Genomic DNA, 26,655 nt, shown 5'->3' with positions numbered 1-26,655 from the left:
GGGCTTGCTGTAGGATTACAGAACCAACTACAAAAGAATGAAGATTCGTCAGACTCGCAGTTTTCTTTACAGCCAGTAAGAAGGAAGCGTTTGACAAAGCGTTACGGGCAGTGCAGTACCGAGTTGATTCTGGACCACTGGCAGAACTGCCAAAGCTGTGCTGCTCCCCTCCAGAAAAACTACATTCCCATACTTTTTTTCCGCATAGATTTAAGAAATTTTGTAATTTATAAGGCGGTTTTAATAAGAAAGAAGCTTTACTGAGAAATATTACTTAAATGAGCTCTGTAGATGAAAAATACGACGCAAAACAAATTAAAAGTACCATTGTAATGAATAAATTACAAATTATACAACCTTTCTAAAAAAGTAGAAAACAAAGCAGACTCTATGTCTTATTGTTTATGGCAGCTACTGTACATTAGTTTTAGTATGATGTATAATAAAGATCAAATGATCAATAATAATTAAATCATTAATTAGAAATAAAAGAAAAAAGGCTATAATTATGTGTGAATAACACATTCCTTTCCAAGAACTGTGTTTTTATTATAATTTTACTTTCCATTTCCTTGCTTTCAGGGAATCAGGCTCATTGGTTGTGTCACTGAAGTCGAAATTATCAGATGTGTCGTATTCTATCTACAAGACAGCTGAATTCGACAGTCTGCTTCACCTAAACTCACCCGCCTCCGCAGCAGAACGTTCAGCGCGGCTAACTGCCATGTGGTGGACCGGGGTTCGATTCCCGGTACTGCCAGAGAATTTTCATTGTGAGAGGACTGGAACGGTGTGCACTCAGCATCGTTAAAACAACTGAGGAGACACGCGACAGATTAATTGCTGTTGCAAGGTCAAGAAACTCGATAACGCCTGGAGAGCTATTTGCTGACTCTGCTGCCCCCATACCGCAACACGCCATTATCAGAGAATGACATGCGGTCGGTCGGGCCCGACTGTTCTTCTAGGACCAGAACACTAAACTTTACCTGCCTTGTTACCTTCACTTAAGTATTTTTTATCATTTTTAATTTCCTGAAACAGCGTTGACATGATGCTGCCGTCAGTGGAATTGTCATAAATATTTTGACAGCTATTTCGATGTTTGGATAAGCATATGCTTTCAAGAAGAAACAAAACTTCAAAGTATCCAAATCGTAAGTGTGTCAGTGTTTCTGCTGGTATTTGAAATCCGCCATTTCGTTGACTAGCTTTTCTGTATCGATATTTCTGCTATACCTGACACCAAACCCTCTGCATATTAATTAAAATAAACATCTTCAATAATAATCGCTTGGTTGCTGGTGTAAATAATTTTGTAACAACCGGCTTCGTAGCCTAAAAGCAACATAAGCAGATTAAATCTGTTAAATTACAAAAAGCATTCACTGAAATTGTGGCCGAACTATAGTTACAATCAATAACGAGAAATAGAGCAAATTACTTACACGGTGAATCATGATATTAAAGTTGTAACACAGACGGGACTGAACATACCTTGTCCATGTTGCAACGTTAAAGTCAAGAATCATCACGTAGGTAATTTTCTTTATTTCTCACTATTGACTGTAACTGTAATTCGACCACAATCGTTTCAACATCTACTTTTATGATCAACACCTGTCCCATTATTCTTCTGACTGGTTCGACGTTGCCAGTCAAGAATTCCTCTCTTATTCCAACCACTTCATCTCAGAGTACCACTTACACCCTACGTTCTCAAATTATTTGTTGGATATGTTCCAATCTCTGTCTCCCTCTGCAGCTTTTATCTCTACAGCCTCCTCCTAGTACCATGAACGTTGTTCCCTTGTCAAAACAAATGTTTTCTCATTCTGTCCGTTCTTCTTGTCAATGTTTTCCGTATGTTCCTTTCTTAGTCGATGCTGAGGAGAACCACTTCGTCCCTTATCTTATCAGTCCACCAGATTTTCCACATTCTTCTACAGCACACATCTCAAACTCTTCGATTCTCTCCTTGTTGGTTTTCGCATAGTCCATGATTCACTTGCATGCAACCCGGTGCTCCACTTACGTTTTGTTTTCTCTCCATTTCACTTCACTGACACCTGCTCTACCTAAATTATGCCTTTTCCTTTCCAGATTGTCTAGTTTCCCTGCCACTTTCAAACTAGTAACATTCCACGCTACGACGCGTAGAATGTTACCTTTCCGTTGGTCATTCAATCTTTTTCTCATGATTTCCTCCCCCTTGGCAGTCCCTTCGCCGAGGTCCAAAAGGTCTACTAATCCAGAATCTTTTGCCAATCGACAGATCATCACTTTTTTCTTTTTAAAATTACTCGTTTCATACCCTGTCGATTTACGTCGCGTGTCTTTAGTGCGCAGCTGTTTCCATTGCCACCTGCAGTCCCATGCCGTTGATGATCATTGTTTATTTTTCGCCTTTTAGGGGAAATTTCCCACCAAAGACCTAGAGGTTTTCCTGAAACTCTGTCCACTCCTTTGCCCTCTTCGGCAAGACCACTGGCAGAAGGAGGCTGACTCCTTATACCACAAGTCTTCGACTGCCATTAATAATGCTTCCTATTCAAAGTTTAAGAAGTGGCTGGCACACTGGCCGCACAGCTACTGAGGCAGGCTCCAGACACATACACTTGCATTTAGCTATGTTCACTTTCCTACATTGTTTCTATTTATCTACCCTTTGTAACCGTGAACGGTATCATTTCGCATACATTCCTTACCATTACAGATGTACCTCAAGATGTCCCAAGTCCCCAGTCATCTCTCCTTCTCTGAAAATCTTCATTATTGTCAATATGTCTAAAATTCCTCATGTGTAACTAGTCTGATGCGCTTTCCTATTCTCTGCCCTGTACTTCAGAAATGCGAAAGGCACCTCCAACTCCACCTTAGCTAGTTTACCTCCTGATGTATGACGTGCCTGCTCAAGATAAATATTTCCGAAAGACAGACATAGTTATAGGGATAGTCGCCTGCAATTTCAGTCCCTATGACTTGTGCAAACCATTCCTTACTGTTCTATCCAATTATCTGAATCACTAACATCCGACTGTAACAAAGAAACCCCTCGACAATCCAACGATAACCCACGATATACTGAAACTATTAACAAGCTGAACATAGGGACTGCATCACTCCACCATTTTCCAAGTTTATAGCTTTGATTTAAAACATCCTCTCCCATATCACTGTCGCCTGTACTTTTGCTCTACCCAGCTTGAATCTCTCAAAGTTCTTGGGTACCTCATCTAACTGTGACTGCTTACCCTACCCTACTGGACTCCTTTACCAATTCCTGTCCCTCCTCATCCACGTCGAGCGGGATTAGCAGAGCGGTCTGGGGCGCTGCGGTCATGGTCTGTGCGGCTGGTCCCGGCGGAGGTTCGAATCCTCCCTCGGGCATGGGTGTGTGTGTTTGTCCTTAGGATACTTTAGGTTAAGTAGTGTGTAAGCTTAGGGACTGATGACCTTAGCAGTTAAGTCCCATAAGATTTCACACACATTTGAACTTTCTCCTCATCCACACATTTCCTTGTGTCCTATACACCCAACGAAGTCAACTCAAATGATCCCAAAATACGAATACTGTCATACTAACAAGCCAGTACCAGTGCATCGCCGGCCGGAGTGGCCGAGCGGTTCTAGGCGCTACAGTCTGGAACCGCGAGACCGCTACGGTCGCAGGTTCGAATCCTGCCTCGGGCATGGATGAGTGTGATGTCCTTAGATTAGTTAGGTTTAAGTAGTTCTAAGTTCTAGGGGCCTGATGACCTCAGAAGTTAAGTCCCATGGTACTCATAGCCATTTGAATTTGAACCAGTGCATCATATCGAGCCTACACCTACACAAACATCATGTTCCCATCCAAGTAAACCTCAACAGCATCCTCCCCCCAAAACGATGAAATCTGCTTTGACTTTTGTATCCTTTCTTTCCTCTCCATAAACACCTGTGACAAATCCAATGGCTCCCGCCACTCACTTTCCCACACTACACATCACTATACACCAACCCATCAGTTGCGATGTCACCTGACTCTTCACAACACTGCTTAGCCACCTACACTGAATTCAGCTTCCCAAAGTGAACGTCTTACTGCCGCACCTGCTGGCTTGTTCTTTGGCTATGGAAGTATGGAAGCTAAAAATCGCAGAGGGAGGCGAAGGTTTGAGTACAGTATGCAAGTTGAAATATATGTGGATTGTAGTAGTTATGCAGAGACGAAGAGGCTTTCAGAGGCTAGACTAGCGTGGAGAGCTGCAGCAAATCAGTCTACGGACTGAGGACAATAACGACAACAACAAATTGCTTTTGACTAGAAAGTACAACAACGGGATACAATTACTGTAATGAGCAATAAGCAGAAATACTGTGCTACTGACCCTGGCATCTCGCTGAAGTTCTCGCCGTAGGCGGTGAAGACATTGGCCCAGTCGAAGTGCGCCTGCGACGTCTCCGCGTCGAAGTTGAGCACAGTGCACGCGGGCAGGCAGTCGCAGTCGGTGCGCCCCAGCGCCGCCGCGCCGCCGCTCGTCGCCTCGATGTTCTTCACCACTTCGCGTTCCACCAGCTCGTCTGCACAACACCACACTCTCTCTTACTGTTATGTAAACTGGAGGCGGATGGGGAAGAAACGAAAGGAAAGGGGAGGAACTGTTGATGTCAGCTGCATCAGGACTTTATGCGAATCAGCGCCGATGTGTGTCGCACGAGGATTGGAACCTGGGATCCCAGGCTTAGTAGGCAATTGCGTTAAGCACTGCGCCAACTGGACACAGTGTTTATCACAATTCACATTTGCGTGGGCTATTTCTGCACGTCCCCCGACCGAGCCACATCCCCACATAAAGCCACCCATCAGCCCATCAGCACAATTACGTTCAATCTCCTGCGAGAATTACAAAGTAGAGAGCGTGGAGGACGTGCAGTGTCCTCCATGCTCTCTACTTTGAGATTCCTTACATACTGTAAGACATGGACTGTCCTCCATACTCTCTCCTTTGAGATTCCTTACATACTCCCAGACATGGACTGTCCTCCATGCTCTCTACTTTGAGATTCCTTACATACTGTAAGACATGGACTGTCCTCCATGCTCTCTACTTTGAGATTCCTTACATACTGCAAGGCATGGGCTGTTTCCATGCTCTCTACTTTGAGATTCCTTACATACTGCAAGACATGGACTGTCCTCCATGCTCTCTACTTTGAGATTCCTTACATATTGTAAGACATGGACTGTCCTCCATGCTCTCTACTTTGAGATTCCTTACATACTGCAAGGCATGGGCTGTTTCCATACTCTCTACTTTGAGATTCCTTACATACTCCCAGACATGGACTGTCCTCCATGCTGTCTACTTTGAGATTCCTTACATACTGCAAGGCATGGACTGTCCTCCATGCTCTCTACTTCGAGATTCCTTACATACCGCAAGACATGGGTTGTTTCCATGCTCTCTACTTTGAGATTCCTTACATACTGCAAGACATGGACTGTCCTCCATGCTCTCTACTTTGAGATTCCTTACATACTGCAAGGCATGGACTGTCCTCCATGCTCTCTACTTCGAGATTCCTTACATACCGCAAGACATGGGCTGTTTCCATGCTCTCTACTTTGAGATTCCTTACATACTGCAAGACATGGACTGTCCTCCATGCTCTCTACTTTGAGATTCCTTACATACTCCCAGACATGGACTGTCCTCCATGCTCTCTACTTTGAGATTCCTTACATATTGTAAGACATGGACTGTCCTCCATGCTCTCTACTTTGAGATTCCTTACATACTGCAAGACATGGACTGTTTCCATGCTCTCTACTTTGAGATTACTCACATACTTTAAGACATGGACTGTCCTCCATGCTCTCTACTTTGAGATTCCTTACATACTACAAAACATGGGCTGTTTCCATGCTCTCTACTTTGAGATTACTCACATACTTTAAGACATGGACTGTCCTCCATGCTCTCTACTTCAAGATTCCTTACATACCGCAAGACATGGGCTGTTTCCATGCTCTCTACTTTGAGATTACCTACATACTGTAAGACATGGACTGTCCTCCATGCTCTCTACTTTGAGATTCCTTACATACTGCAAGACATGGACTGTTTCCATGCTCTCTACTTTGAGATTACTCACATACTTTAAGACATGGACTGTCCTCCATGCTCTCTACTTTGAGATTCCTTACATACTGCAAGACATGGACTGTCCTCCATGCTCTCTACTTTGAGATTCCTTACATACTGCAAGACATGGACTGTTTCCATGCTCTCTACTTTGAGATTACCTGCATACTTTAAGACATGGACTTTCCTCCATGCTCTCTACTTCGAGATTCCTTACATACTGCAAGACATGGACTGTTTCCATGCTCTCTACTTTGAGATTCCTTACATACTGCAAGACATGGACTGTCCTCCATGCTCTCTACTTTGAGAGTCTCGCAGGAGATCGAACGTAATTGTGCTTCCCCACTGAAGTTGGCGGGTTCATAGCCCATCGAGATGAATCACTTATATGAATGGGTGGTGTCCGTTTGCGCACGTCCGAAAGAAAAGACACCACGCATTCATACAGTCTTTCTTACGCCGCACCATGAAGTAACCATGCAAATTATACTAACAAGGAGACCACATGGCGTGTATCACCCACAGGCATTTCTATGCAACTGTTTAAAATTCTCGAGAAAATCGACTCTGAAATTTCCGTGCTTGTTTAACACCGTAAAGTGAGATCGCTTTCCAGAATGACGGCATGCCTCTCTGATGGAGTGCTCGGCGCAAGCTCGATTCGCAGCCGTGGTAAATATTTTTAAAAGGTGCATGTTTCATTAGCGTTTCCGTGAATCGTAAAAAACACAAGGATGAAAAAAATTAATTTGTAATTTTTTGTTAAGTTCAAACAGTCTTTACTAACAGTCTGTTGCAAAAGATCAGTAATTAAAAAATTATATTTGCAATGAAAATTAGATTCTTGAGTGAGATATGTAATTAGAAGTAAGAAGACGAGCATTTTTCGTGAAAATGACATTTATATATGTGTTAATTATCGTATATTTCATGAATTTTATATTTAGAATAATGTAGGTATTGAACTGAACGGAAAGGAAACGGAGGTCCGACACGATATTAGGAAGTACCCCATGACTTTCGTCAGCTCAGTATATGTTCTTATGATATCCTAACCTTTTGTCAATATCTGTCTTTTTCTTCTTTTTTGAAGAGGAAGGCCAAAGGAATCTTATTTCAGTATAGCATTTACTGCTTCCACCTTCGGCTTATTTATCAGGAAATACACGTTCGGATGTTTCTGATTTATTAAAGAGTTTGCCAGCCGAGGTGGCCTAGCGGTTGTAGGCGCTACTGTCTGGAACCGTGCGACCGCTATGGTCGCTGGTTCGAGTCCTGCCTCCGGCATGGATGTGTGTGATGTTCTTAGGTTAGTTAGGTTTAAGTAGTTCTAAGTTATAGGGGACTGATGACCTAAGATTTTAAGTCCCGTAGTGCTCAGAGACATTTGAACCATTAACGAGTTTAGTTTCCTATGCCATCCTTCAACAGTATTCATGGTCCTGTGCTGCTGTTTAAGAACTTTCCACATTTCAATTGGTATTTTAGGATTTTCCGCCCATTGATTGACCATACAGTCTGCGAATTTCATGACCTATTTTCCACTAGGCCTTTCGGCCATTGTTGCCATCCACGCTTCGTCAAGTCAGTTTGCTGGAAGATGTACCACTGCAGCACATATGCAGCCAAACAACCGGACTTCTTCGCTATTCCCGTATCGCTCCGTCGATCCCAGTTCTTGTATTTTCTTCCACAGGGGCAGAAGTGGAAATTGCAGCCGCAAAAGGATGTTTCGGTGAACACTGCCAATTTCAGTTGAAAAATTGAGGAATTTTTTTTGTATGAAATCGTGGAATAGTCCCGCTTTAGACCCTCCAGTTTCATGAAGTTGCGAGAGGTGATGGCGGTATACGTCGCCTTCAAAATGGCGCGTGTAAAATAAGTGCGTTCCAAGCAGAGAGCTGTCGTTGAGTTTCTTTTAGCAGAAAACCAGAGCATAGCATATTTTCATAGGCGTTTGTAGACAATGTACGGAGACCTTCCAATGAACAAAAGCACGACAAGTCGTTTGGTGAGGCGTCTGTCACCATCGCAACAGGGTCGTGAGAACCTGTCTGATCTCCTGTGTGCCGGTCAGCATGCAACTGTCACTCCTCCAGAGTTGGAACGTGCGGACACTCTCATTCGAGATGATCGACGGTTCACAATCAAACACCTCGCCGCTCAAATGGACGTCTCTGTTGGTAGTGCTGATACAATCATCCATCAGCCAAAGGTGTGTGCCCGCTCGGTTCCTCGGCGACTAATAGAAGACCGTAAACAGCAACGTAAGACCATCTGTGCCGAACTGCTCGCGCGTTACGAGGCTGATCGTGACAATTTTTTATCAGTTATCGTCACAGGAGATTGAACATGGGATCATCACTTCGAACCGGAGACGAAACGGCAATCCATGGAGTGGCGCCGCACCACTTCTACTCCAAAGAAAATGTTCAAAACCGCATTCTCATCCAGTAAAGTCATGGCGACCGTCTTCCGGGACTATGAGGAGTTATTCTGTTTGATGTCCTCTCTCTTATGGTCCAACGATCAGCTCTGAACCTATTGTGGAAACCTCACGAAATTGGAGAAACGACTTCAGCGTGTTCGTCACCACAAAAATGGAAACGAACTTCTCCTTCTCCATGACAACGCAAGGCCTCACACAAGTCTGCACACCCGAAAGGAGCTCAGGAAACTTCATTGGACTGTTCTTCCTCATCCACTCTTCAGCCGGGATCTCGCACCTCTCATTTCCATCTGTTAGCCCCTGCGAAGGATGCACTCTGCGGGAAAGCAGTATGTAGATGATGGGGAGGTAATTGATACGTGAAGCCGTTGGCTTCGACGCCGACCAGTAGAGTAGTACCATGCGAGCATACAGGCCCTCCAAGTAAAGTGATGTGAGGCGGTCGCATTGAACGTAGATTATGTTGAAAAATAGGGTTTTGTAGCCAAAAAACTGGGGAATAATATGGTGTATTGGAATCTTGATTGAAAACACTCTGCTTTCAGAAAAAAAACGACTTCTCGATCGCGAAATGCAGATTCTTGGTCCCCTAAATGTGCCCACAAACCAGATCAAACCAACCACAAAAATACGTTGCATTACGTATTGGACGCCCCTCGCATACAGAAATGAACGCTGTCGACGAGGGCACCGCCTGACTGACAGTGAGAACATACCTGCTGCAGTGAGTTCAAATGGCTCTGAGCACTATGGGACTTAGCATCTGAGGTCATCGGTCCTCTAGAACTTAGAACTACTTAAACCTAACTAACCTAAGGACATCACACACAGCCATGCCCGAGGCAGGATTCGAACCTGCGACCGTAGTGGTCGCGCGGTTCCAGACTGAAGCGCCTAGAACCGCTCAGCCCCCACGGCCGGCTGCAGCAGTTGAATGGCTGGCATGAATCAGTAGTGGGGGAGGCCCTGGTCGGAAATCGCAAGGTGGTAAACTACTTGGTTGGAAGTCCCTCGGCAGCTGTGGCATCTACAAAACGATAGGAAATACCGTGGTCGGAAAGCTCATACAGCCCTTGTATATGGCGGCAGAGACAAGTATACCAACTGGGCAAGATGGGAATTAGTATGCAGATTATAGTTTGGTCTAGCGACGAAGCCCACTTTCATTTGGATACTTTCGTCAAAAGGCAATGGCGCATTTAGGGGACCAAGAACCTGCATTTCGCGATCGGGAAGTCACTTCACCCTTAACGGCTCACTGTGTGGTGTGCAGTATCCAGTCAAGGAATAATCGGTGCGATATTCCTTGATGGCACAATGGCTACCGAACAGTACGTGAAGGTTTTGGAAGATGATTTCATCCCCATTATCCAAAGTGACCCTGATTTTGACAAAATTTGCTTCATACAAGTCAGAGATCGACCCCATCGAAGCAGGAGAGTGATGTCCTCGAGGAGCGCTTTGGTACCGCATTCTGGCTATGGGGTACCCACACGCCTCTGGCATGGGCCTCGATTGCCCGCTTATTCTCCGGATCTGTACGCATGCGACTACCTTTTGTGGGGCTATATTAAAGGCAAGGTGTACAGCAATAATCTCCAAAACTACTGCTCAACTGAAAACAACCATTGAGAAGGTCATCGACAGCATCAATGTTCCGACAACCGAGCGGTTAGCACACTGGACCCGCATTCGAGAGGACGACGGCTCAATTCCGCGTCCGGCCATCCTGATTTAGGTTTTCCGTGATCTCCCTAAATCGCTTCAGACAAATGCCGGGATGGTTCCTTTGACGTCCTTCCCCGTGCTTCCCTAATCCAATGACACCGGTAACCTCACTGTTTTGTCTCTTCCACCAAATCAACCCAACCCAATGTTCCGACACTTCAGCGAGCCATGCAGAATTCCGCTATTCGTCTGCGCCACGTCATCGCCAAAAATGACAGGAATACCGAACATGTCATAACCTGAATCCGAATATCTGTAGTGAAGTTTCCATGTTGAATAAAGTATGTGCACGCCGTAGTTTGTAACTAATTCAGTTCTTTTTTCATATTAGTTGTCAGCAAGTAGATTCCTTACATACTGCAAGACAGTATTCCACAATCTCACATATCATACGATTATCATTACATAACTTAGAAATGTCTCCAGTAAGGTGACAATAGTTAGAGCTCGTGCAATTGAGACGCCATCGAACGGCAGCTCCCTGACCAGCTATGGGAGTTGCGCGATCGGTGGGTAGACGTACATACTTCCGGAAACCTACCGTGGACTTGTCAAATCCATGCCGTGCAGATTCACTGCTGTGTTGTGCCGCAAATGTTACGACAGTCGGCGACATTTGGCGTTAATGGGCTATGGCAGTAGGCGACCGACGCGAGTGCCTTCGCCAACAGCACGATATCACCTACAGCGCTTCTCCTGGAGTTGTGACCGTGCCAGTTGGACCCTAGAAGACTGGAAAACGTGGCCTGGTCAGATGAGTCCCGATTTCAGTTGGTAAGAGCTGATGGTAGGAACCGAATGTGACTCAGACCCCACGAACTCATTGGACCCAAGTTATCAACAAGGCACTTTGTTAGCAGGTGGTGGCTCCATAATGGTGTGGGTTTGGTCTACATGGAAGAGATTCGGTCTTCTGATCAAACTGAATAGATCATTGACTTTAGATGGTGATTTTCGACTACTTGGAGACAATTTGCAGCCGTTCATGGACCCCTAGGTTCTGAAATAACGATGGAATTTTTATGGTTGACAAAGCGCCATGTCAGAACATTCTGGACAATTCGAGCGAATGATTTGGCCACCCAGATCTCCCGCCATGAAGCCCGTGGAGCATCTATGGGACAGAACAGAGAGGCCAGTTCGTGCTCAAAATTCTGCACCAGCAACACTTGCGCAATTATGGATGGCTATAGACGCAGCATGGCGCAATGTTTCTACTGGGGACTTCCAATGACTCATTGAACCCATGCCACGTCGATTGCTGCACTACTCCTGGCAAAAGAGGTCCGACACGATATTAGGAGGTAGCCCACGACTTCTGTCACCTCGGTTTATAACAATTACATATTTAATTTTTCCTTTTTAATGCTAGCTAAAAACATAAATTAGGCAACTTTTGTGGTTTTGGATATTTTGGCTCTTTGATTTATTGACATACAATATCGTAGACTCACTTAGACGTGTAAGAACATTTGTATTGTTTATTAAATGCAAGGGATCTACGCAGCCTTCTCGTCCAACCCGCGAGAGTCTGACACAGACATTCCACATAGTTCCCGCTTCCGTGTTCATGGCTCAAATGGCTCTGAGCACTATGGGACTCAACTTCTGAGGTCATCAGTCCCCTAGACCTTAGAACTACTTAAACGTTAACTAACCTAAGGACATCACACAAATCCATGCCCTAGGCAGGATTCGAACCTGCGACCGTAGCGGTCCGTATTCATGTACACACTCCATCGCGCATGCCCGCGCTACTTGCTGGCCTGTTACTCGTGTTTCCCAGTAGTGCTTGGGCATTTTGATGTGCACTGCCCACAATGGTGCGTATCTCTCTTTCTTGTAAGTTCCTTCTTTTGAAATCAATCTTTACCATCCCTTCTGTGTTCCCAGTATATCAGGCTGTTTCTTGGGTACGATTTAGTTTATTTACATCTACATCTACATCCATACACCGCAAGCCACCTGACGGTGTGTGGCGGAGGGTAGTTTGAGTACCTCTATCGATTCTCACTTCTATTCCAGTCTCGTATTGTTCGTGGAAAGAAAGATTGTCGGTATGCCTCTCTGTGGGCTCTAATCTCTCTGATTTTATCCTCATGGTTTACTTCGCGAGATATACGTATACTGCTTGACTACTCGGTGAAGGTATGTTCTAGAAACTTCAACAAAAGCCCGTACCGAGCTACTGAGCGTCTCTCCTGCAGAGTCTTCCACTGGAGTTTATCTATCATCTCCGTAACGCTTTCGCGATTACTACATGATCCTGTAACGACGCGCGCTGCTCTCCGTTGGATCTTCTTTATCTCTTCTATCAACCCTCTCTGGTACGGATCCCACACTGGTGAGCAGCATTCAAGCAGTGGGCGAACATGTGTACTGTAACCTACTTCCTTTGTTTTCGGATTGCATTTCCTTAGGATTCTTCCAATGAATCTCAGTCTGGCATCTGCTTTACCGACGATCAACTTTATATGATAATTCTATTTTAAATCACTCCTAATGCGTACTCCTAGATAATTTATGGAATTAACTGCTTCCAGTTGCTGACCTGCTATATTGTAGCTAAATGATAAGGGATCTTTCTTTCTATGTATTCGCAGCACATTACACTTCTATACATTGAGATTGAATTGCCATTCCCTGCACCATGCGTCAATTCGCTGCAGATCCTCTTGCATTTCAGTACAGTTTTCCATTGTTACTACCTCTCGATATACCACAGCATCATCCACAAAAAGCCTCAGTGAACTTCCGATGTTATCCACAAGGTCGTTTATGTATATTGTGAATAGCAAGGGTCCTACGACACTCCCCTGCGGCACACCTGAAATTATTCTTACTTCGGAAGACTTCTCTCCATTGAGAATGACATGCTGCGTTCTGTTATCTAGGAACTCTTCAGTCCAATCACACAATTGGTCTGATAGTCCATATGCTCTTACTTTGTTCATTAAACGACTGTGGGGAACTGTATCGAACGCCTTGCGGAAGTCAAGAAACATGGCATGTATCGTTTCTGCATTACATGTTAGTGTTTTCCTTTTACGTCTGTCTGATGTTCATGCTTTGTGCAACTTATTTGGTTTGCTGGCTAAACCTTCACGTCATGGATCGCAGCTCCTTATTATAGCATCATGTTGGAATCTAGGTTTTAATGGGAAGACAGATATGCCCTTCCATTTTCCTTGACAACTATTACGACGTTTATAAGATTTTAGCCGGTGGACTGTCACCTAGCCAACAAGTCATAGTGGGTGCTCACTTATACACGATGACGTTAGATGACTGCCTCTTTCATTTCCTTCTAATCCATGTAACACTGCGTAAAATTTCTCTTCACTATTTTTTGCCCTTCTCCGTAGGTTTTACGGAAGCATTCCCTGTCATATCTTATAATTTTTAAGACATACACCTTTCTGCGGATAATCTATTCCATGGAACTGACTATGAAGGCTGGGTCTTCGCGTAATTTCTCATGTATGAGGGTCATTTTGAAAGTAAGAACCGGTAGCGCACCGTGTCCGCGTTTCCTGTCACGTGATGTCCCTTCACGGTCGGACATTCTTGGCTAATCTCTCACTATGCCGCCAATACGCTCATGTGTCTGCCGGTCTTAGTTGTATGGTTATATCGCTTCAATTGTTACCGTGCGAATCAGTAATCCGCCGATTGTGAAGTGTGCTCGGTTATTCGGTTCTTAAATGCAAAATAAATTCGTCCTGCTGAAATTCATCGACAACTTGTTCAAGTTTGTGATGCAGCTGCAATGAATGGTGGAAATGTGCGTGAATGGTGTACGTTGTTAAATGAAGGCAGGAGAAATGCTCATGATGAAGAATGATCTGGACGGCTTACTGTCATGAATAATGATTTGACACAAGAAGAAGTTGATGAATAAAGATTTGACACAAAAAGTTGATGGGGCAACTCGCCAGAACAGGCGCTTCATTATTGATGAGCTGCATTAGAAATTTCCACAAGTTTCAACATCAGTCCTTTATCACATTGTTACTGACAAACTTCACTACAAAAGTGTGTGCGAGATGGGGCCGAAAATGTTGACAAAAGAACACAAAACAAAGCGAATGGCACATTCATTGTCCGGTTTGGAGCGCTATCACTATGACAATGACGAGTTCTTCAGTCACACTCTGACTGGTGATGAAACGTTGAAGGGGCACTACAGTCCAGAGAATTAATATCAATCCAGTGAGTGGCATCATCTAGACTCCCCGACGAAACACGAAAATTCAAACAAGAATCTTCAATACGGAAAATCATGGCCACTGTTTTCTGGGACCGGTAAGGCATTCTTCTGTTAGACTTCTTGTCAAGAGGAGTGACAATAAACGCGGAGAGATACTGTGAAAATTATTAAAGCTTAAGGGTGCTATTCAAAATCGCCGGCTTTTAGCGGTGGCGTTTTGCTCCACGACAATGCTCGGCCTCACATTGTGGCAAGAACAAAGACGCAATCGGGCAAGTTTCGTAGGGAATTACTAGATCATTCTTCGTACAGCCCTGACTTAGCACCGTCATATTTTCATCTGTTTCCAAAACACGGAAAGCGCTTGTAATATGATGAGAAGTTGAAAGAAACTGTTACTAACTAGTTTGATGGTCAGGCCGCAGAGTTCTTTGATGCTCGGATCCAAAAGCTGGTACCACGTCTTGACAAATGTTCAAATGTTCATGATGACTATGTTTAAAAGTGAAAAAAATGTGCATATTGCAATTTGTGATACAATTTACGTTCATAAATAAAGTTCCTCTTACTCTCATCACAAATCGGATCTAACTATAAAATTGACCCTCGTATGTCATTACTATACTCTAGTGAGTGCATTTTTCGTTACAGTTTCATCTTAGCTTGTGATTACATATTTTTCTACGTAGTTGTTCTTCCACTTATATGCAGATTTGCATCTGAAGTTGCAGCTGTTAAGTGCTGTGAAACTGGGAGTACCTAAGAATAAAAGGATTTTACGGCTGAAGCAGTTTTATTTCTCACATGATTTATCGTGGCAATAGTGTCCCAGATTATAAAGTTTTTTGCGGATTGTAAAATATTGCTCTCACACTGCCATTTATAGCCGAATTCAATTCCCAACGTCCACTGCTGCCTCGAATATAATCATGAAATGAAATATGGGGTGCAAACGCCAAGTTTCTGGGACAGGATAATTAATGAGTCTGTCGGAATAAAAAAGTCAGAAAACCGGACAAACAGGGCCGGAGGGTTCAATTTAAATAAGGCCTGGGATCCGGCACTCAGTTTATTAAAATCTCACCGGCCATCACATCCACCAAAGCTGGAAGACGCTGAGAGAACATACGTTTCACGGAGAACCAGTGCGAACTGTGAAGAACAAAAGAGCATCAAAGAGCTCGAGAATCGAGGCAGTGCTGACTCGGCTATAAATAGCAACAATAGTTCAGTGGGGTAAGGGCGCTTTCACACGGGGAGCGGTGCATTTAGCTGCAGAGAGCTGAAACGATTCGCCCTGCATTGTACATTACGTGACCTTTCACACGAGAGACGCAGACGTCCATTTAGGCTCAGTGAGCCACAGTGTAGCTTGTCAAGTGAATCGCCCGGCACACCCTTTACACAGAGCTTCATGGGAGCTTTCACACGGGATACTGTGAGCTGCTTGTCTCCTTCCGCGCTCAGCTTCGTTACACATAATTGACACAGCGGTTCTATTGTTTCTGCTCAATGACCAGTCTAGATCACTAGTAAAGGTCTGTCGTGCGTGTCTAACACTATAAAAAAAACAGTGCGTTAGACGTAGAGAGTTTCATTGCGGAAGTGCAACTTAGTCCAGTACTGTGAGATTGTTCCACAGCCGATTATTCGAACAAAGTAAAAAGGCCGAAGCTTGGAATGAGATATGTGGAATGTATAACAAGGATTTTGCCACATTGCCACCACAGGAGAAAAAAATCATAGGTAAGTACGTATGAATTTCCAGAATGAGATATTCACTCTGCAGCGGAGTGTGGCAGATTAAAACTGTGTGCCGGCCCCAGACTCGAACTCGGGACCTTCGCCTTTCGCGGGCAAGTGCTCTACCAGGCTGTGGCTAAGCCATGTCTCCGCAATATCTTTCCTTCCCGGAGTGCTAGTTCTGCAAGGTTCGCGGAAAAGCTTCTGTGAAGTTTGGAAGATAGGAGACGAGGTACTAGCAGCACTGAAGGTGTGGCGACAAGTCGTGGTTGGGTAGCTCAGTTTGTAGAGCACTTGCCCGCGAAAGGCAAAGGTCCCGAGTTCGAGTCTCGGTCCAGCACACAGTTTTAATCTGCCAGGAAGTTTCACGTATGAATACATTAATTTGTAATAATTTATTATTATATTATTTTATGGGAAGAAGATGACACGATTAGAAAGGACAAAGCTGAAGGGGATAGCTACCAGTAATGAGGGAGACTGGATCCCTTCAAAAACAAGAAGAATTACAAAGCAAGGTCCAAAATCAGACATAGACAAATTGTATTATGTTTTACAGCGATGCATTGAAAGTAGAGAATAGTAAAGGACAGAATCGCCTCATGAGAATATACTTTTCTTGTTATCTTTGGTAAAAGACATGGCGCTATTCCAGTACACAGCACACTTCAGGCGAAATGGGAAATAATGCAAGTGGTTGCTAAATATAAGTTACGACTATGCACCAGTGGGGTTATGCAAATATTGCAACTTACATGTTCAAGACGAACATGTATTTGACAGCATATGAAAGCTGTGATACTTTTTTTTTAATGCGAAACAATGTTTATTGTGTTGGAACACAGTTCTGTACAAAAGAGTGGTTCTCGATATGCTGCACTTTCTTACCAGCACTTTTCTGCACACATGGAGTACTGCCAGAGCCACATATTGGCGTTTCCTCGGTACCTGAAACACATACAAACCCAATACATCAACAAGCATTCACTATGAGCGACATTGCATCTAACTGCCACTAGATGCGATCACAGAGTACACGCTACGCAACTGAGCAGAACAAAGACACATAAAGTATTCACAGAGATAGGTTCACCAAAACACCGTAACAGCTAGTTAAAAAACACGAACTCGAACTCTCTGAAGAAATCCATGCTAAAATATATATTCAGTAATAACGTTTACAGCAATCAGTCACAAATAATGTTTGTTGTAAATCCATATCTCGGTCACTATGCAGTCATCTTCAGAGACTAAACGTAAGTTAATGCGAGTGTGAACTCAGCCTTTGACACCTCGGATAGTCCAGTTGAGACTATGTGTATATTCAAAGTGGTGAAAAAGAGTATGAAAATGTTGTAAGGGTGTAGCACGGTTGGTTGTGCTGAGAAATAATTCTAAAGAAAAAAAATTCGACACTTTGCGCCGTTTCCGAGTTAATTAGCATTGAAGTTAGCCAATCAGGCCGTTGCAAACGCAAATTCAAGTGGCCAGCCAGCTGTTCTCATAGAGCAGATGAGAGCACACAAGACTGCTCAGCATTTGGCTCTGGTTCGACCCTTACTACAGTCCCTTGTCCAATTTTTGTCACATTGTTCGGTTATTGGAAGCTAAACTAAGAACATGTTTGGCGACACCGTCTCGCCAGCCGCTGTGGCCGAGCGGTTCTAGGCGCTTCAGTCCGGAACCACGCTGCTGCTACGGTCGTAGGTTCGAATCCTGCCTCGGGCATGGATGTGTGCGATGTCCTTAGGTTAGTTAGGTTAAAGTAGTTCTGAGTCTAGGGGACTGATGACCTCAGATGTAGTGCTTAGAGCCATTTGAACCATTTTGACACCGTCTCTGGCGGGCCGCTTGGGTCTGCGTACGCAATGGCCTGGCTGGCTAACTTCAATACTAATTAACTCGGAAACGGCGCAACATATCGATTTTTTTCTTAACAGTTGTTTCTCAGCACGGCCTATCCTGCAAAACCGTTACACGGTTGTCCACAGCTCGTGGTCGTGTGGTAGCGTTTTCGCTTCCCACGCGCGGGTTCCCGGGTTCGATTCCCGGTGGGGTCAGGGATTTTCTCTGCCTCGTGATGACTGAGTGTTGTGTGTTGTCCTTAGGTTAGTTAGGTTTAAGTAGTTCTAAGTTCTAGGGGACTGATGACCATAGATGTTAAGTCCCATAGTGCTCAGAGCCATTTTTGAACCTTCCACGTTTTTCAGTCTGTTTCCAACCACACCGTATAAGTGGTTCCAAAGTTTTTATTTACCTTTACTGCACCGAAGAAGGCTACAAAGCCTCCAAAGTCTGGATTTGCAGTAAACAGTGTTTTCGACTAATTGCTGTAGTCTTTATTTCTTAAAATATATGCAGTTGCTTCACAGTCTGATTCCACATGGAATCAAACCTGTTGCAATCAATATTTATTTTTTGTGTTCCTTCTGCTTATTTTGTCTCAAAGGGTGAATGCTTCTCTGTTTTCAATGTGCACTTCACTCATTAACGTGTATACTTAAATAATTGATGTATGCTACTTTCTTAGCCATTTGACGGATGTAAGACATATGTTCACGTCATGCTTTCTTTAAACCTGTAAACGAGGGGTGTAGAGGACAGAGGCTGTTCTTCCATTCTGCGAAAGATGATGGCTGAGAAAAGCAGGTGTTTTGGTGCTGAGAGAGAAAAGTATTAGCTTCCCCTTCCCTGCTTTAAACGTGGCTTTGAAACTTTCAGATAGATTGAAACTGTGTGCTAGGCTGTGATTCGAACTGTTGCGGGCAAGTGGTCTACCGACTGAGCTACCCAAGCAGTAGTAGTGGTTATTGGTACCACCAGGGAAGAACTGTCAAGACACCAGAGATCGTATGAAAGCTGCTGTGAAGTTGGGAACGTAGGAGATGGGTACTGGTGGAAGTAAAGCTGGGCAGGTCGTGAGTCGTGGTTGGGTAGCTCTGTCGGTCAGTCTGCCGTCGGCAATGATGAGGTGAGTACGTCTTGTTTGTATCTCACCTGTCGTGCTACTTGCGAGCGAGAGCTTCTGTTTACTACCGCATAGCGGCTTGTCTCTGTGTCCAAATTCATCGATCATCATGCCATTTTCCTCTCGCCAAGCCACGTTTAACTTTTGCTTTGGATCATGGACGACTAAAAGCGTATGAAGTAGAACAGTTTATATGGAAAGAAATACGTCTTCCTATCGCAAGCTGTTCTTGGAATCCATTTTTCGGTCTTGGGGACCACTGTCTACGTAAAGCTGGCGAATGAAGGGTTGTGCACCGATGTTGTGTGGCGCCATGTTATCTATCCCAAGTTCTGGTACTCTGACGGCCATATAAGGTCTGTCGTCATTGATCATGCTGGTTTTGGCCTCTGAAAGTTGAGGGTGTTCGAACTGCCATTTGAGGTGCCGTCATATGGCGTGGTGGCCACCTTTAAACCTTATGACAACAACGTCAGCCACGCTGCTGAAACGTCGAAGACATTCGAAATCTACCATGTCTTCAATCGTGACTGTCAGATAAAAACTGAACTAACGAAATACGTGCCTTCTCACTTCGTTACTGCCGGCTGCAGGGCTGTTGTCATGTAGGGTGGTTCAAATGGCTCTGAGCACTATGGGACTTAACATCTGAGGTCATCAGTCCCCTAGAACTTAGAACTACTTAAACCTAACTAACCTAAGGACATCACACACACCCATGCCCGAGGCAGGATTCGAACCTGCGACCGTAGCGGTCACGCGGTTCCAAACTGTAGCGCCTAGAACCGCTCGGTCAACCAGGCCGGCATGTAGGGCGGCCAGCCGCACACTTTTTCCGGTTGTAGCCAGGAATGCCAAGTCCATTCTGAATGTCTCTGATGTAGATTGGTTCAGACATCTATCAGAGATGTCCTCTCTCTGCAGGGCCAAATGTCTTACCATTATCTTACGTGTCCATGGCGGAGCTGCCTGCTGTGCCCACTCTGGATCAGTCGGCACTGGCTTCGACTCCTCTCGGCTATGCTATGAACGTTTCGCTTGTCTCTCCTAAACTGCCGCCCGAACCAGTGTCAATGAACGATGGCTGTCAGCAGACGCAAGCCATTTGTCCTGACCATGGTCTGATCATAGAGCTGTACCAACATTTGCTTTTCTGCTGTCTGGTCTCATATTAGACAATAACTGTCTGACGTCTAATATGTAATAATATTTTAGGAAACGGAAGAGGCAGTGCCATACCTCTTCTGATGATTACCTCCATCGGATTTGTGCACCCTCTTATAGACGATGCCCTGTCTTCGGACAACCTGACGCCAGATGATGCAACACCTCTTTCAGCTCTGTCTCCAGTCAGCATCCACTTACGGCCACTGATGTTACCATGCATTTGTCTGAAGTGGTTGTCCAACTTTTTGTGCCTGGCCAGGTGAGATGTCTGTCTCCTGGGTAGGCTAAGTTGAAGCTGGGGATGGACATTCTGGAGGTTTGCAGAGCGATGGAACCCCTTTAGTGAGAACAGCGCCTCCCCACCACAGTGATGTGCCGTTCCATGGAGTCCTGATGCGGAGCTGCCCATGCTTCCGCCGCTTTTGCGTCGTCCTCCCTACTGGCGATGTCAGCTTTTCTAACTCATCGCATAGCCACGGTCACTGTCACTGTCAATCCATTCATGTGCGCCATAAACTGGTATTAGTCCGTGAAATGCTGTATGCTGTGGATGTTGTAGTTGCCCTCCTTTAGGTGGTGCATTCTACAACTTTTTGTGCTCCCCACAGCTTTACAGTATGTGTCTCCCATGCTTCCCCTACTCTACTGGTAGTGGGATGGCGATTCTCTTACGTGATGGTATCCTCGCTGATGCAGTTGCCTCTCGCCTGGATGCCAGAGATATGGCTGTCAGTTTGGTGGCGTCAGGATCATCAACATCAACGTGCCATCTGGTTCGGTTCGCCACCACGAATGTTCGACTTTCTTCTTCGAGGCTGTCATGCCTCTCTCCCTGGGTCGGCAGCGAGGAACATTACCAGCAAATCACTGAGGCGACATGACAAGTTTCTCGTTGAATATCTGCTTCCCAGTAATTCTTCGGTGACGATGGCCCACCAACGGCAGCCTGAAAAATTTCACCCAGTAACCCCGCATTTCCGAAAATGCCCGGGAAAATAGACCAGCCATCCATGGGCACCTGTGAAATCCTAAAGAAGAGCCCAACATAGCGATCGAAACGCCATTGAAGACATCTGAAGAGAAATATGACTCTGCCTAACTACTAACAAGGGAACCTCCCCATCGCACCCCCCTCAGATTTAGTTATAAGTTGGCACAGTGGATAGGCCTTGAAAAACTGAACACAGATCAATCGAGAAAAACAGGAAGAAGTTGTGTGGAACTATGAAAAAAATGAGCAAAATATACAAACTGAGCAGTCCATGCGCAAGATAGGCAACATCGAGGATAGTTTGAGCTCAGGAGCGCCGTGGTGCCGTACTGCTGTGGAATGTTATGACCAATAAATTGAAAAAAAAAAACACGTGGTTAGCGTGAGCAGCTGCGGAGCGAGAGGTCCTTGGTTCAAGTCTTCCCTCGAGTGAAAAGTTTAATTTTTGATTTTCAGACAATTTTAGTGTGAGAGTAGACTTGATTACCATTCCTTGTGCAACCGTTAGAAGTGTTTGGTTTTCGGTAAGTGAAATACTTTCTGAAAAGATTCTATGATTTTGCGAAGCTGCACAGGTACACAGAGCAGTATTGTTTACGTGAACGTGTGTCAGTTATCAAAGTTCAGGCACTCACACATGATCAACTTCGCTCTCCAAAATTCCAGGACATGTTCAGATTTGCTTGGACATATGCAGGATTTGACGGTCTACACACGGAAAAATTTGAAAACGTTAAAAACATACGTTTTGACAGAGCATAGGGAAAACTGCGCGACTGTGAAACTGTTTCATTCATTTGAGGCAGTTTATGTGACAAACTCTTATGTTTTCACCACTTTTTGGGGGGTGATTATCACATCCACAAGAAAACCTAAATCGGGCAGGGTAGAAGAATCTTTTACCCATTCGCCAAGTGTACAAGTTTGGTGGGTCGACAACATATTCCTGTCATGTGAGGCACTTGCCGTCACCAGTGTCATATAGAATATATCAGACGTGTTATCCTGTGGAGGAATCGGTTGACCTACGACCTTGCGATCAAATTGGAGAGGGACGTCATTTTGTCCACTAATCGCACGGTTTTGCGGTGCGGTCGCAAAACACAGACACTAAACTTATCACGGTGAACAGAGACGTCAATGAGCGAACGGACAGATCATAACTTTGCGAAAATAAAGATAGTTAACATTTCACTCGAGAGAAGACTTGAACCAAGGACCTCTCGTTCCGCATCTGCTCACGCTAACCACGGGACCACGGCGCCCCTGCGCTCACACTCTCCTTGATGTTGCTTATCATTCGCATGGACTACTCAGTTTGTATATTTTGCTTATTTTTTTCATAGTTCCACACAACTTCTTCCTGTTTTCTCGATTGGTCTGTGTTCAGTTTTTCAAGGCCTATCCACTGTGCCAACTTTTAACTAAATCTGAGGGGGATGCGATGGGGAGGTTCCATAGTAAAAAGATTTTATTACGAATGACAACGGAAATAAAAGCCTACCAAACTTATGCTCTTACATGTAAATGGATTGTGCAGCTGTCGACTGTAGCGCATGCTGGTGTGCGCATGACTCACGTGGCATGTGGAAGGACACGCAGGAGCAGCGGCTGAGTGTGAAGTTGGTGAGGCACTCGAGCTCGCAGTTCTGCTGAGTGTAGACCTTGAAGTAGCGCAGGTGGCGCTCGTACGGGAAGTAGCACTGGCGCCGGTGCGGCGAGTAAGAGCGCAGTCCGTCGCTGGTGGTCATCATGTTGGGCTTGACGGCCACCACCACCTCCTGGCTGAGCGGCGCGCGCAGGTACTGCAGGCTGACGCGCGGAACCTCCGCCGGGTTGTGCAGCAGCACCTGTCCCCAGCAGAACAACAGTAAGTACACCTTTCTACGCTCGTAGGTTGACAGCACTGACTCAACAATCGTATGCAGTGAGACTGGAGTCGACGACGTAACTTTGACTCTAGATGGACTGAGGAATTCTCTGCTGCATTCTGAGTGGCAAGATAAGATCAAGATCGTGAGGCATATACCCAGACATGGATGTCAAGTAGCTGATTGTATATATACACTACTGGCCATTAAAACTGCTACACCACGAAGATGACGTGCTACAGGTGCGAAATTTAACCGGCAGGAAGAAATTCTGTGATATGCAAATGATTAGCTTTTCAGAGCATTCAAACAAGGTTGGCACCGATGGCGACACCTACAACGTGCTGACATGAGGAAAGTTTCCAACCGATTTCTCATATACAAACAGCAGCTGACCGGCGTTGCTTGCTGAAACGTTGTTGTGATGCCTCGTGTAAGGAGGAGAAATGCGTACCATCACGTTTCCGACTTTAATAAAGGTCGGGTTGTAGTCTATCGCGATTGCGGTTTATCGTATCGCGACATTGCTGCTCGCGTCAGTCGAGATCCAATGACTGTTAGCAGAATATGGAATCTGTGGGTTCAGGAGGGTAATACGGAAAGCCGTGCTCGATCCCGACGGCCTCGTATCACTAGCAGTCCAGATCCCAGGCATCTTATCCGCATTGCTGTAACGGATCGTGCAGCCACGTCTCGATCCCTGAGTCAACAGATGGGGACGTTTGCAAGACAACAACCATCCGCACGAACAGTTCCACGACGTTTGCAGCAGCATGGACTATCAGCTCGGAGACCATAGCTGCGATTATCCTTGACGCTGCATCACAGACAGGAGCGCCTGCGATGGTGTACTCAACGACGAAACTGGGTGCAAGAATGGCAAAACGTCATTTTTTCGGATGAATCCAGGTTCTGTTTACAGCATCATGATGGTCGCAAGCGTGTTTGCCGACATCGCGGGGAACGCACATTGGAAGCGTGTATTCGTCATCGCCATACTGGCGTATCACCCGGCGTGATGGTATGGAGTGCCGTTGGTTACACGTCTCGGTCACCTCTTGTTCGCATTGACGGCACTTTGAACAGTGGACGTTGCATTTCAGATTACGACCCGTGTCTCTACCCTTCATTCGATCCCTGCGAAACACTACGTTTCAGCAGGATAATGCACGACCACATGCTGCAGGTCCTGAACGTGCCTTTCTGGATACAGAAAATGTTCGACTGCTGCCCTGGCCAGCACATTCTCCAGATCTCTCACCAATTGAAGACGTCTGGTCAATGGTAGCCGAGCAACTGGCTCGTCACAATACGCCAGTCACTACTCTTGATGAACTGTGGTAAAGTGTTGAAGGTGCATGGGCAGCTGTACCTGTACACGCCATCCAAGCTCTGTTTGATTCAATGCCCAGGCGTATCAAGGCCGTTATTACGGCCAGAGGTGGTTGTTCTGGGTACTGATTTCTCATGATCTATGCATCCAAATGGCGTGAAAATGTAATCACATGTCAGTTCTAGTATAATATATTTGTCCAAGGAATACCCGTTTATCATCTGCATTTCTTGTTGGTGTAGCATTTTTAATGGCCAGTAGTGTAATTTGTGAATCTTCATGGCAGGTTAAAAGTGTCTGGCAGACAGGGACTCGATCCTGGGACGTTCAACTGACTGATTATCCAAGCACGATCTGCGACTCGCCCTCACAGCTCCACTTCCGGTAGTACCTCTTCTACTACGTATGTGAGTCATAATTGGGTAGATCAGTCGATAGTACGCTTGTCCGTAAAAGCAAACGTCACAGGTTCGAGTCCTGGTCCGTTTCAATCTGCCACGGAATTTCAAATCAGTGCACACTTCGCAGCAGAGTTAAATTCATTCTGCAAACATTTCCCCTAGGTTTCGCACTCTTCCTTCCCTTCGTTTATAACAATACAAACCCAACCCTACACCATACAAGCACTCGTCAGTCATCCACACGACACAGATACACACTTAGCACTTTATAACACGTCAGAGGAAGGCAATGGAAAATCAAACTGCCCATTTACTTCTGTCTCGATTTTTTCGGCCGACGTTCGTCTCATGATTTTACTGACGTTTCACCAGCACGAGGCCGGCCGGTGTGGCAGAGCGGTTCTAGGCGCTACAGTCTGGAACCGCGCGACTGCTACGGTCGCAAGTCCGAATTCTGCCTCGGGCATGGATGTGTGTGATGTCCTTTGGTTTAAATAGTTCTAAGTTCTAGGGGAGTGATGACCTCAGATGTTAAGTCCCATAGTACTCAGACCCATTTGAAACATTTAAGCCAGCACGAGTGGCTGGCATTGTCAAAGCTTCACTCTCCAATCCCGGTGGTGAACTGGCAATAGAGGGTGAAGCTTTGACAGTGCCAGCCAATGGTGCTGGCGAAACTTCAGTAAAATCATCAGACGAACGTCGGCCGAAGAAACCGAGACAGAAGCAAATGGGCAGTTTGTCTACAAGTGGCCACGAAAGCCTTAACAATTTTGTAATGGAAAATCACTTACAGAAGGACCTTACCAACAGCGGCGATGAACGATTCCTGCGTCTGCGCCCACACTCATTCCCTGAGTGTATGACTACATTGACTTTGACTGATGTTGAAAATTATGTCGATCGGAAACAAAAGACACGTAGCGCAAAAGCACACTCATCGCTTTAGTTCTCACTTGTGAAAGCCCGCAGGCCGGAATCTTACCTTGAACCCCTGCACGGGGCCCCTGCAGATGTAGTCTAGGTCGTAGGAAAAGGCCCTGAGGAGCACGAACATGCCGTTGCGCGCGCCGGCGCCCAGTGCTCGCTCTGGATACGTGTCATATCCGGAGTCCGCTGTGTAGCCATCCTCCAGCGTCCAGCTGTGCGCTCGGTACCCATACTGCAGGTTCCCCTCCTGGCGCTGGATGCTGCGCACACCAAACATGTCTAGCTATCCTCATCAATCATCCATATGACACAGATACACACTTCACGCTTCATGATAGACCAAACAGGTAGTAATAAACTGTCCAACAATATTAAAGGGCAACTTTTTTGAAAGCCTGTCATTTGCTGCTATTACGACGCAGAAGTCTGAAATTTGGCTCAAAAGTGCCTCCTACCTTTCTCTGCAATGGTGCGGAAGCGTGGTAGCGTGCGACGTCACCCACGGACTCAACGATGCTTCAAGCAAGAACGTGTTGACAGAGGCGAAAACAAGGCCAGAGTTCATGTGAGGTGGAGGGTGGGTTCATGGTGTCACAATGGCACAAAATTTCATCACAATTCTACCCAACGCCACCGTGGAGGTGTCGCACGGTGAGAAGATCATCTCACCTCCCCTTACTCACATCTCACCCCTTCTCCTGACTCTGTTGTGATGGAAGTTGGAACCGTGATG

At 45.4% G+C, this 26,655-nt stretch overlaps 1 protein-coding gene across 1 annotated transcript in view; it reads right to left on the bottom strand.

Annotated features, from left to right (window-relative positions):
* LOC126455968 (pickpocket protein 28-like) overlaps window positions 1-26,655 on the bottom strand; it is a 124,281-nt gene that overhangs the window by 10,049 nt on the left and 87,577 nt on the right. Inside the window, exons 6-9 of the mRNA XM_050091724.1 lie at window positions 25,978-26,182; window positions 22,967-23,237; window positions 17,150-17,209; window positions 4,371-4,563 (exon numbers count right to left, since the gene is read on the bottom strand). Coding sequence (XP_049947681.1) covers window positions 4,371-4,563; window positions 17,150-17,209; window positions 22,967-23,237; window positions 25,978-26,182 — 729 coding nt within the window. The remainder of the gene's footprint in view (window positions 1-4,370; window positions 4,564-17,149; window positions 17,210-22,966; window positions 23,238-25,977; window positions 26,183-26,655) is intronic.

This window comes from Schistocerca serialis, chromosome 2 (assembly GCF_023864345.2).
Source record: "Schistocerca serialis cubense isolate TAMUIC-IGC-003099 chromosome 2, iqSchSeri2.2, whole genome shotgun sequence".
Classification (NCBI taxonomy): domain Eukaryota; kingdom Metazoa; phylum Arthropoda; class Insecta; order Orthoptera; family Acrididae; genus Schistocerca; species Schistocerca serialis.
Note: the sequence above shows the minus strand (reverse complement) of the source record. Positions and strands in the feature narration are given on the sequence as shown.